The 11737-nt window shown below is 44.1% G+C and overlaps 1 protein-coding gene across 1 annotated transcript; it reads right to left on the minus strand.

Moving 5' to 3' along the window:
- Window positions 1-712: 712 nt before the first annotated feature.
- LOC115091574 (P2Y purinoceptor 8-like) lies at window positions 713-2408 on the minus strand. The gene has a single exon (XM_029601753.1). The coding sequence runs from the start codon at window positions 2375-2377 to the stop codon at window positions 1304-1306; it is 1074 nt and encodes a 357-aa protein (XP_029457613.1). The 5' UTR covers window positions 2378-2408; the 3' UTR covers window positions 713-1303.
- Between the last annotated feature and the right edge of the window lie 9329 nt (window positions 2409-11737).

Consider the following 11737-nt stretch of genomic DNA (forward strand, 5'->3'; position numbering starts at 1 on the left):
TAGAAAAATAATTGTGCTGGCAGAAATTTCTGCCCAAAACACTGCAGGATTTTTGATCCTTTGGATTACATTTAAGGACTGGGGTAAAAGTCTGATGGAAGTTTTGCAGTCATTTTTATTTGCACTTTTTTTTTTTTGGCCTAGAATTTGTTCTTGCACTTTTGGGCTTTCATCTCAAGCAGAACCAGCCCCTATTGGGCTAGCACACCATGAGAATCTTCATTCGTGACTACCCGGGATTCACTCCTTGCCCCCATTTCATAACCCGCTCACTCCCTCAGTCAGCTGGACCTGCCATCGCAATGACGGCCCTTGGCCAGGGGCCACCGACCACAGATCCTTTCATTTCTCGGCACACGTGCATCCTAAATCTAGCTACTACCTGCTGAGCCTCCCTGCCCCCACTGGCTGTGAACGCTGCCTCCCAGCATCCCCAGTCCTGGCTGGTCCAGGAAGCAGAAGCCAAGCCCAGGAATTAAACTAAGGTCTCCAGCATGGCAATGCGCAACATTTGCCACCAAACCCCTGGGTCTGCCTTGCCAAATTTTTTTCTGTGGGATTCTAATTTTGTGCCATTTCAAAACTGTGCAAACAAACTGACTTAGGGGAAGTTTGTACTTATTTGCTCTAGTGGTGATTTTCTGCCAGGTCACACAGATTGCCAGTCTGGAACCTTTTGGAACTTGTTTCCTTTTCCCCATTGCAGCTGGAGTGAAAGATGGAGGCCGCCAATGGCTCCAATCTGGTATCTTGTTTTTCAGAAAATTACCACTGATTTGCCCAATCCTTAAAGTCTTTGTAGAATTTAGCAGGATGGGCCAATCGGTTGCTTTGATTTGCATATGACCACTGCATAACCACAGAGGAAGATGAACATAATACAAGACTGCAAGTTATCCACACACTTTCAGTTTAAATTTCATTTCTTTGCTAATTAAATTTGATTCCATTTCTGTACATTTTCTGAGAAAGAAAAAAAAAAGAAGTTTCCTATTTTGCATCTTTGCTTGGCTTTTCTATTTTACTTGCACTTTCCTCTGCAGCAATAAAGATATGCAAAATAAAGCAACAAGTTTCACTGCCCCACTGAGCCAACATGAGCTGAGCTGCAGCAAAATTTCTGTTCTTTCACTTTGCAAATGTTTTGATGCACTACAAGCACAAGCAAATTTCAGCCACTCCTCTTGGCATGTTTTTTCAAGCTGGCTCTAATGTCACCATCATAAAAGTCTCTGAGCAAACCACATTCAAAATTATTATTTTTTAAATTTTAAATGGCATTTTATCTTTCAGATCAAACAACTTAATTGTCTGTATAATTTACTTTGTCTGTTATTGGCAAACTGTGTTCTGATATTGCAGTGATATTCTCAATATAACTGCTGGGTATGCATCGAAAGAGCTTCTCCTGCAACCCTTGCCGGAATTCTTTGGAACCAAAGTAATAAACGAATGGGTCAAGGCAGCAGTTGAGACTATTAAGGGCCAGAAAAAGCTTGTATGCAATGTACAAGGACTTGCCTTTGCTGAAGTATATCATATGAACTATTTGTGTGATGCTGCTGGGCATAAAGCACACCACAAATACAGTGAGCACTGCCACAATCAAGCGCGCTGTCTGCTTCTTGGTTTCTCTGAGTTGTGAAGCAGGTGAATGAAGAAGAGTTGATATGATGGAGACGTAGGACACTCCCATGATGATTAAAGGCAGGAAAAAGAATAAAATAGCTTGAGATGCAAAATAAACATAATAATACATTCTGGAAGGGAACATGTCCTTGGGCAAAACATCAAAACAAGTGACTATCCCTAAGTCTTTCACATGAAATGTCAGCTTAGTATAAATTAGTGGTGAATCTGCCAGTAAAACAAATGTCCAAATGAGCACACAGGTCAGAACTGCAGTCTTGACAGTTATGAGCGTCTTACAATGCATTGGATGAACAATTCCCAGGTAGCGCTCCACACTGATGCTCATCATAATCAGGACAGAGCAGTGCATGTTTCCATAGAACAATATGGTGACAATGCGGCACATTGCATCCCCAAAGGGCCAGTCGTTTCCCCTCAGGTGGTAAGCAACTTGAAAAGGAAGCACCAGGCTGTATAGCAAGTCCGTCACTGCCAAGTTAATGGCAAATATAATAGTTGGAGACCTAGGATGCGCATGGCGGCACAGATACCACAGGGAAACGCTATTGAGGGGAATACTGATGGTGAAGATGAGTACATACAGGATAGGTAAAGCAGTTCGTAGCATCTCGTTCTTTAGCATCTCCAGTGTTGCATTGCTTAGTGAACCGTTTTCCTTGGAGATCGGTAAGGATCCATTCAAAGGTCTGCCCTTCGCGAAGCCCAGTGTGAATGACTCGGGCATCTTTTTACATGAAAGGGACTCTTCTTAAAAAAACACCCACCTGAATAAATGAACAGATTCATCACAGTCAAATCATTCATTTGGTAGAAAGAAAACAATGCAATTCAAGGACGTTGTAGACTTTATGTATTTAGAATCCATGATCTGTACTAAGAACTAAAAGCCCAATCTTTATTTATTTATTTAAAATGTCTTATTAAGAACTAAGAGCCTGATATTCAAAAGACCTAGGTGCCTGTTTTTAAAACTTTGGCATCTAGACTTTTGAATTTCAAACTTTTTTCATGTTCATGCCTCTATTTAGATGCTTTAAAAGTGTACAGGGCCAGGGGCGGGGAAAAGTCAGGGGAGCAAGCTTTCCCAGGTCTGGTAAACAAACTTAAGCACTGATTTTCAGTGCTGGGTTCATCATCATATTTATTTATAACACGCTCTTCCAGCAGTGAAGTTCAAAAAACATATTATAGCAGAACTGGTCTTTACAATGAGTACAGAGCACAGTGGTAAATGAAATTCGACAAGTAGAAACTGCAAGTCAACAATTTAAAATATAAATGCATGTATTGGGTGCCTACAGTTATGTTGTCCCCATACTTTGCTTTTTGTTGTCCCCATACTTTGCTTAAATTTAGGTCCCTCAAATTAAGGCATCTAAAGTTAAAGTTAGGCATCCATATTCAAACATTTTTCTAAGGTGCCTATACTTTTCCTTTAAAAATTACCCCACCACAAACTACACCTGCATAGTTTTTCTGAGAAATATTACGTGCATATTTCTGAAAATCTAAATGTATGCACGTAAGTGTAAAGCCCTCCCCAAGTTCGTGGGAAACCACAAAAAAAAACAACCCAAAAAGTAGCCAGAAGCTAGAAATAAGCTAGGAGCAGTGTATACCAAAGTAAAAAAGTTGAATAGTTCAGCTCAGTTACTCACCTTGGAAAGGTGTTGAGGTAGTGTGATTGGGTTTGAATAGGGACCAACATTTGTTAATCAAGGGAGCAGTGAGTCACTCAGGCTGACTAACTGAAGTTAGACTGTTTGTATTTCCCAATCCACCCACTCCTAGCTCATCCCTTAATTTATAGGCAGGTGCCACTTTCACAAAAAAAAAAAAAAAAAAAAGCATCAACAAAAACTTTATTGAGAATTCGATCAGACCCCGGTAGGCCACTACCAGACACATAGTGAATTCACTAATACATTTAAAGGAAGTTAGACACATTCCTACTCCCATAGCAACCTAAAACATAACTAGGAACTGATCAAAATTGAGATGAAGGCAGCAGTCCAGCAGCAAGAGGGGGGCTTCCCAGTCTTTTGCTTCGAGTGTCACATGTATGATTTTTTACCCACTGGTGAGAAGTTGTACATGTGCATGCGATGCAAAGAGCTCCTGGCTCTCAGAGAACGAGTCCGATCTCTGGAGGCTGGAGTGGCAGACCTGGAGGAGCTGAGGCAGACAGAGAGGTATATAGATGAGACCTTCAGGGACATAGTAGTCAAGTCCCAACTTCAGACTGGCAGCCCTGGTGCTGCCTTGGAGGAAGAAGGTCTCATGATGGGAGAGCACCAACCAGGTGTAGCAGGAAAGGATCCTGTAGCAAGGACCTGCTCTCCAGGTGATGCAATATCCTTTCGCACTGAGGATATCTCCCCAAGGCCTACTGCCCAGGAGGGAAGGGTTAGGTTGGCCGTCATAGTTGGTGATTAGATTATTAGGAATGTAGATAGCTGGGTGGCTGGTGGGCGTGAGGATTGCCTGGTAACATGCCTACCTGGTGCGAAGGTGGCGGACCTCACGCGTCACCTAGATAGGATTTTAGACAGTGCTGGGGAGGAGCCGGCTGTCGTGGAACATGTGGGCACCAACGACATAGGAAAATGTGGGAGGGAGGTTCTGGAAGCCAAATTTAGGCTCTTAGGTAGAAAGCTTAAATCTAGAACCTCCAGGGTAGCATTCTCTGAAATGCTCCCTGTTCCACGCGCAGGTCACCAGAGGCAGGCAGAGCTCCGGAGTTTCAATGCGTGGATGAGACGATGGTGCAAGGAAGAGGGATTCAGTTTTGTTAGGAACTGGGGAACCTTTTGGGGAAGGGGGAGTCTCTTCCGAAGGGATGGACTGCACCTTAACCAGGGTGGAACCAGACTGCTGGCGCTAACCTTTAAAAAGGAGATAGAGCAGCTTTTAAACTAGAACAAAGGGGAAAGCTGACAGTCGCTCAGCAGCGCATGGTTCGGAGAGAGGTATCTTTAAAGGATACTAATGATGCATTAGAATTAGAGCATCCCGACAGTGAGGTTCCAATAATTAGAAAAGTAGTCCAACTGCCTGTAACTAAAAACTCACCTGAGCTAAAAAATTCTAACTTAACCCTATCAATTAAAAAGCAGAATGAAAATACAAACAAAAAACAAACTTTGAAATGTTTGTATGCTAATGCCAGAAGTCTAAGAAGTAAGATGGGAGAATTAGAATGTATAGCAGTAAATGATGACATAGACTTAATTGGCATCTCAGAGACATGGTGGAAAGAGGATAACCAATGGGACAGTGCTATACCGGGGTACAAATTATATCGCAATGACAGAGAGGAGCACTCGGGAGGAGGTGTGGCGCTTTATGTCCGGGATGGCATAGAGTCCAACAGGATAAACATCCTACATGAGACTAAATACAAAATTGAATCTTTATGGGTAGAAATCCCTTGTGTGTCGGGGAAGACTATAGTGATAGGGGTATACTACCGTCCACCTGGTCAAGATGGTGAGACAGACAGTGAAATGCTAAGAGAAATTAGGGAAGCTAACCAAATTGGTAATGCAGTAATAATGGGAGACTTCAATTACCCCAATATAGACTGGGTAAATGTATCATCGGGTCACGCTAGAGAGATAACGTTCCTGGATGGAATAAATGATAGCTTTATGGAGCAATTGGTTCAGAACCAACGAGAGAGGGAGCATTTTTAGATCTAATTCTCAGTGGAGCACAGGACTTGGTGAGAGAGGTAACGGTGGTGGGGCCGCTTGGCAATAGTGATCATAATATGATCAAATTTGATTTGATGACTGGAAAAGGAACAGTATGCAAATCCAAGGCTCTCGTGCTAAACTTTCAAAAGGGAAACTTTGATAAAATGAGAAAAATTGTTAGAAAAAAACTGAAAGGAGCAGCTACAAAAGTAAAAAATGTCCAAGAGGCGTGGTCATTGTTAAAAAATACCATTCTAGAAGCACAGTCCAGATGTATTGCACACATTAAGAAAGGTGGAAAGAAGGCAAAACGATTACCGGCATGGTTAAAAGGGGAGGTGAAAGAAGCTATTTTAGCCAAAAGATCTTCATTCAAAAATTGGAAGAAAGATCCAACAGAAGAAAATAGGATAAAGCATAAACATTGGCAAGTTAAATGTAAGACATTGATAAGACAGGCTAAGAGAGAATTTGAAAAGAAGTTGGCTGTAGAGGCAAAAACTCACAGTAAAAACTTTTAAAAATATATCTGAAGCAGAAAGCCTGTGAGGGAGTCAGTTGGACCGTTAGATGATCGAGGAGTTAAAGGGGCACTTAGAGAAGATAAGGCCATCGCAGAAAGATTAAATGATTTCTTTGCTTCGGTGTTTACTGAAGAGGATGTTGGGGAGGTACCCGTAATGGAGAAGGTTTTCACGGGCAATGATTCAGATGGACTGAATCAAATCACGGTGAACCTAGAAGATGTGGTAGACCTGATTGACAAACTGAAGAGTAGTAAATCACCTGGACCGGATGGTATACACCCCAGAGTTCTGAAGGAACTAAAAAATGAAATTTCAGACCTATTAGTAAAAATTTGTAACTTATCATTAAAATCATCCATTGTACCTGAAGACTGGAGGATAGCAAATGTAACCCCAATATTTAAAAAGGGCTCCAGGGGCGATCCGGGAAACAGTGCCAGGAAAAATAGTGGAAAGTGTTCTAAACATCAAAATCACAGAACATATAGAAAGACATGGTTTAATGGAACAAAGTCAGCATGGCTTTACCCAGGGCAAGTCTTGCCTCACAAATCTGCTTCACTTTTTTGAAGGAGTTAATAAACATGTGGATAAAGGTGAACCAGCAGACATAGTATACTTGGATTTTCAGAAGGCGTTTGACAAAGTTCCTCATGAGAGGTTCTAGGAAAAGTAAAAAGTCATGGGATAGGTGGCGATGTCCTTTCATGGATTGCAAACTGGCTAAAAGACAGAAAACAGAGAGTAGGATTAAATGGACAATTTTCTCAGTGGAAGGCAGTGGACAGTGGAGTGCCTCAGGAATCTGTATTGGGACCTTACTTTTCAATATATTTATAAATGATCTGGAAAGAAATACGACGAGTGAGATAATCAAATTTGCAGATGACACAAAATTGTTCAGAGTAGTTAAATCACAAGCAGATTGTGATAAATTGCAGGAAGACCTTGTGAGACTGGAAAATTGGGCATCCAAATGGCAGATGAAATTTAATGTGGATAAGTGCAAGGTGATGCATATAGGGAAAAATAACCCATGCTATAATTACACAATGTTGGGTTCCATATTAGGTGCTACAACCCAAGAAAGAGATCTAGGTGTCATAGTGGATAACACATTGAAATCGTCGGTACAGTGTGCTGCGGCAGTCAAAAAAGCAAACAGAATGTTGGGAATTATTAGAAAGGGAATGGTGAATAAAACGGAAAATGTCATAATGCCTCTGTATCGCTCCATGGTGAGACCGCACCTTGAATACTGTGTACAATTCTGGTCGCCGCATCTCAAAAAAGATATAATTGCGATGGAGAAGGTACAGAGAAGGGTTACCAAAATGATAAGGGGAATGGAACAACTCCCCTATGAGGAAAGTCTAAAGAGGCTAGGACTTTTCAGCTTGGAGAAGAGACGACTGAGGGGGGATATGATAGAGGTGTTTAAAATCATGAGAGGTCTAGAACGGGTAGATGTGAATCGGTTATTTACTCTTTTGGATAGTAGAAAGACTAGGGGGCACTCCGTGAAGTTAGCATGGGGCACATTTAAAACTAATCGGAGAAAGTTCTTTTTTACTCAACGCACAATTAAACTCTGGAATTTGTTGCCAGAGGATGGGTTAGTGCAGTTAGTATAGCTGTGTTTAAAAAAGGATTGGATAAGTTCTTGGAGAAGAAGTCCATTACCTGCTATTAAGTTCACTTAGGGGCGGATTTTCAGAGCCCTGCTCGCGTAAATCCGCCCAAAACCGGGCGGATTTACGCGAGCAGGGCCCTGCGCGCCGGGAAGCCTATTTTACATAGGCCTCCCGGCGGGCGCAGAGCCCCGGGACTCGCGTAAGTCCCGGGGTTCTCCGAGGGGGGCGTGTCGGGTGGGCGGGCCCGGTCGTCGCGGCGTTTCGGGGGCGAGTCGGCAGCGTTTTGGGGGCGGGTACGGGGGCGTGGCTACGGCCCGGGGCAGTCCGGGGGCGTGGCCACGCCCTCCGTACCCGCCCCAGGTCGCGGCCCGGCGCGCAGGAGGCCCGCTCGCGCGCGGGGATTTACTTCTCCCTCCGGGAGGCGTAAATCCCCGAAGAAAGGTAAGGGGGGGGTGTAGACAGGGCCGGGGGGGTGGGTTAGGTAGAGGAAGGGAGGGGAAGGGGGAGGGGAGGGCGTTAGAGGATTCCCTCCAAGGCCGCTCCGATTTCGGAGCGGCCTTGGAGGGAACGGGGGTAGGCTGTCCGGCTCGGCGCGCGCCGGCTATACAAAATCGATAGCCTTGTGCGCGCCGATCCAGGTTTTTAGCAGATACGCGCGGCTCCGCGCGTATCTACTAAAATCCAGCGTACTTTTGTTTGCGCCTGGAGCGCAAACAAAAGTAGGCTATTCGCGCGCCTTTTAAAATCCGCCCCTTAGAGAATAGCCACTGCCATTAGCAATGGTAACATGGAATAGACTTAGTTTTTGGGTAATTGGCAGGTTCTTATGGCCTAGATTGGCCACTGTTGGAAACAGGATGCTGGGCTTGATGGACCCTTGGTCTGACCCAGTATGGCATTTTCTTATGTTCTTATGTTCTTAATATGCGCATACAGGCCCTACTCGTATATTTTTATCGGGTGGATCATTTTTTAAAGGCCCATTTTCAGGGTAAAGCAGTGTTTTACCTGCTTTACCTGTGATAATTGCCCTTTATACTTCAGAGGAGGTCTCATCAATGATTTGTATGGGTTTGACACATTTTGGTATCAGAGGGGAAACTTCAGTCCTGTATCTCCCAATTTACCTCCAGCACAATGCTCTATTCTTTGGCATTATTGGCTCTGGCATACTTCTCTGGGATTTGGGAAGGTAGGATTTTGCCACCCCCAAAATTTTGGCACTCTAGGTGATTGCCTAATTTGCTTAATGAATGCACCAGCCCTGCTCATAGGGATGGTAACTTTTAAACAGGCGCGAGGACACACGTGCGCATTCGTTGGCCTGTGCCCAGGGATGCGGCCATTTTATAACATATGTGGATATATGCATGCATGTTATAAAATAGCCTGACCACATGAGCATGTGTGAACAATTTTAAGTGGATGCGTGCCTATGCGCGCAAATGTTGCTTCTACTGGGTAAGTGGGGGGATTTTAAAAGACACGTGTGCCAACGCCATTATCGGTTTTCCTGTTCATTCCCAGTTTGCCCAAGTAAGGAATAGGACTTGCAAACCACCCTAGATTAATAACCTCCCTTCTCCCCTGTTAGTCCTGACCCTTAAAACCCCACTGATCTATTTGCCTTTATTTTATAACTTGCATGTCATCCACAGCAGAAGTAAAGTTATGCGGCAGGGGACCCTGACGTGCACCTGTGCGCATAAGTATTTACAAGCTAATGTAAAGTTAAAATCCAGGAATGCCCATCCCCCCCCCACCTAGATCATGCCTATGCCCCTCCCCTTTTTTGGAACTTTTCATTTGTGCATGTACTGGCAAGTACATGTATATCCAGGAGGCTTTTGAAATTCGCTTGGCACACGCCAGCCTGACTTGTGCGCATATCTCTCAGTTTTGGTGTGAGCTGAGTTTTTAAAATTCACCTTAAAGCTCCTGTCTTGCATATGAAGCATGAAAACACATTTTGGACTGTTTTTTGTTGTTTTTTTTTAATCCAACAATTTCCTCCTACTCCTTTGGATTTCCAGTTCAATTGAAACCAGCTTTATTATGCTATGTACCCTAAGCCTTTGTTTGCAACTTCCTGGGCTTTCCCCCCACTATTTTTATATCCTTTTCTAGCTTGCTTAGCCCAAACACTGCAGTGACAATCCTTGGCCAGGGTTCCATAGACTGCAGCTCCCTCTGGAACAGTGATGGCTAACCTATGACATGCGTGTCAGAGGTGACACGCTGAGACTTTTTGCTGACACGCATAGCGTTTTGTGGACTCGGGAATTTTTTTTTTTTTATCGGCTGCGCAGAGCCTTTTTTTTTAATCGGCTGCGCCGACCCTTTAAAACTAGTTTTTATTATCGCCCCCAATGCCCCCGGGCACAGCGACAGGCAGATCGGCAAGGCCAAGAAAAAGATCGCGTTTAAACCCGCTGATGCTCCTCCTCCTTCCTGCCTGTGCGTCCCCGGAAGTAAACGTTGCCGGAGCCGCGTGGGCAGGAAGGAGGGGAAGCATCAATGCGTGCAGAAGTGGAGCAGCACTTGCATTTACGGGCCGCCGCGAATCTCAAGTCGCAGCGGCCCGAGAAGAAGAAGAGGCCCGGTAGCAGGGCCACCGCAGAGCCCATCCTGCGGCGACCCGCGAAGAGGAGGGCCAGAGGTGAGAGAGAGGCTGAGGGTCTGTAGAGGGTGTGTGTGTGTGTGCGTGCGTGTATGAGATGAGTTGAGAGATTGTGTGTGAGAGTGAGGACCTGAATGTTTGCAGAGACAGCATGTGAGAGCCTCTGTGTGTGTGAGAGAGACAGCATGTGACAGTGAGAGCCTGTGCTTGAGCAAGAAAGCATGTGGGAGTGAGAGACTGAGTGTATGAATGATTGTATGAGACACAGCATGTGACTGTGAGAGCCTGTGTGTGTGAGAGAGAGAAATGCATGTGAGAATGAGAACCTGTGTGTTTGAGGGAAGAAGATGGAGTGAAAAGAAACAGAAAAAAAGGCAATATAAAATAAATTGGCAAAATAAATAAGAAAGGGAAGGTGGGAAAAAAAGCCTGTGACCAACCAATTAGAAAATGAAGATCAGACAGCAAAGGTAAAAAACAAAATAAATTACTTTTTAGTGATTGGCACATGTAATCTTTGGGAATGTGCAAGAATAGCACTTTCTCTATGCCGATCTCACAATGTACGAGATCGGCATGGAGAAAGTGGAAGCCCACGGGGCCTGCACAGAGGAGGCAGCAGAATGGGCTTCAGTGTCAGTAGCAGCAATCGGCACCTCCCCAATAGCCATGCGACAGCAGTGACAGTGGCAGCAGAGGAATGAGAGAGGTTCTGAGGTTGCTGGCAAAAGAGAGGGGGGTCTGCCTTTAGTGTGTGCATGTGTATGAATGGGACTCTGCATGGGGTTTTTGTGTGTGAATGCATAGGTGCCTGCCTAGGGGTGTGTGTGTGTGTCTGTGTGTGTGTGTGTGTGTGAGAATGAATTGGTGCCTGCCTGGAGGATGGAGCGGGAGTTGTGTGAGAATGACTGGGAGCCTGCCTGGGTGTGTGTGTTTGTGTGTATGTGAGGGAGCCAGTGAGTGTGAGAGCATGAGTGTGTATGAGAAAATCCAGGGGAGTAAGAGGGGGAGAGAGTGTTTTAATTGAAGATTTAGCCAATGAAATTCAGCAACAAAAAAGTCACTAAGCAGGTAAGGTAAAGAATTATTTGTTTTTGCTTTATTAATAAATACAGAACATATATTAAAATTATAACTTTTTGTTATTAATATTAGAGCTACAAATATCACAAAATTATGGATTTTTCTAGAAGTGACACACCACCCGAGTTATGCTCAGTTTTTTAATGAATTTTGACACACTGAGCGCAAAAGGTTGGCCATCACTGCTCTGGAACATGACAACATGGACCTTGAGTCTGGCCACAAGTTGTCACTGTTGAGCAACAGCTAAGACTACCCTCTCCACTTCATTCCATGTAAACCGGTCTGATATGAATCTCTTCATGAAGACCGGTATAGAAATATGTTAAATAAATAAATAAATAAATAAATAAATAAATGAATGCTTAGCGGATCTGAATGCTGTATTCCCAGCCCTGGCTGGCCCAGAGAGCAGACTTCTGGCCTTAGATCCCTCCACATGGCAGTGCACAGCACTTACTGCTGAGGCACCATGTGGGCTCAGGTTTTGTTTCTTTTCATATTCTCAGGAATCCATGATTA

The sequence above is a fragment of the Rhinatrema bivittatum genome, chromosome 5, assembly GCF_901001135.1.
Source record: "Rhinatrema bivittatum chromosome 5, aRhiBiv1.1, whole genome shotgun sequence".
Lineage (NCBI taxonomy): Eukaryota > Metazoa > Chordata > Amphibia > Gymnophiona > Rhinatrematidae > Rhinatrema > Rhinatrema bivittatum.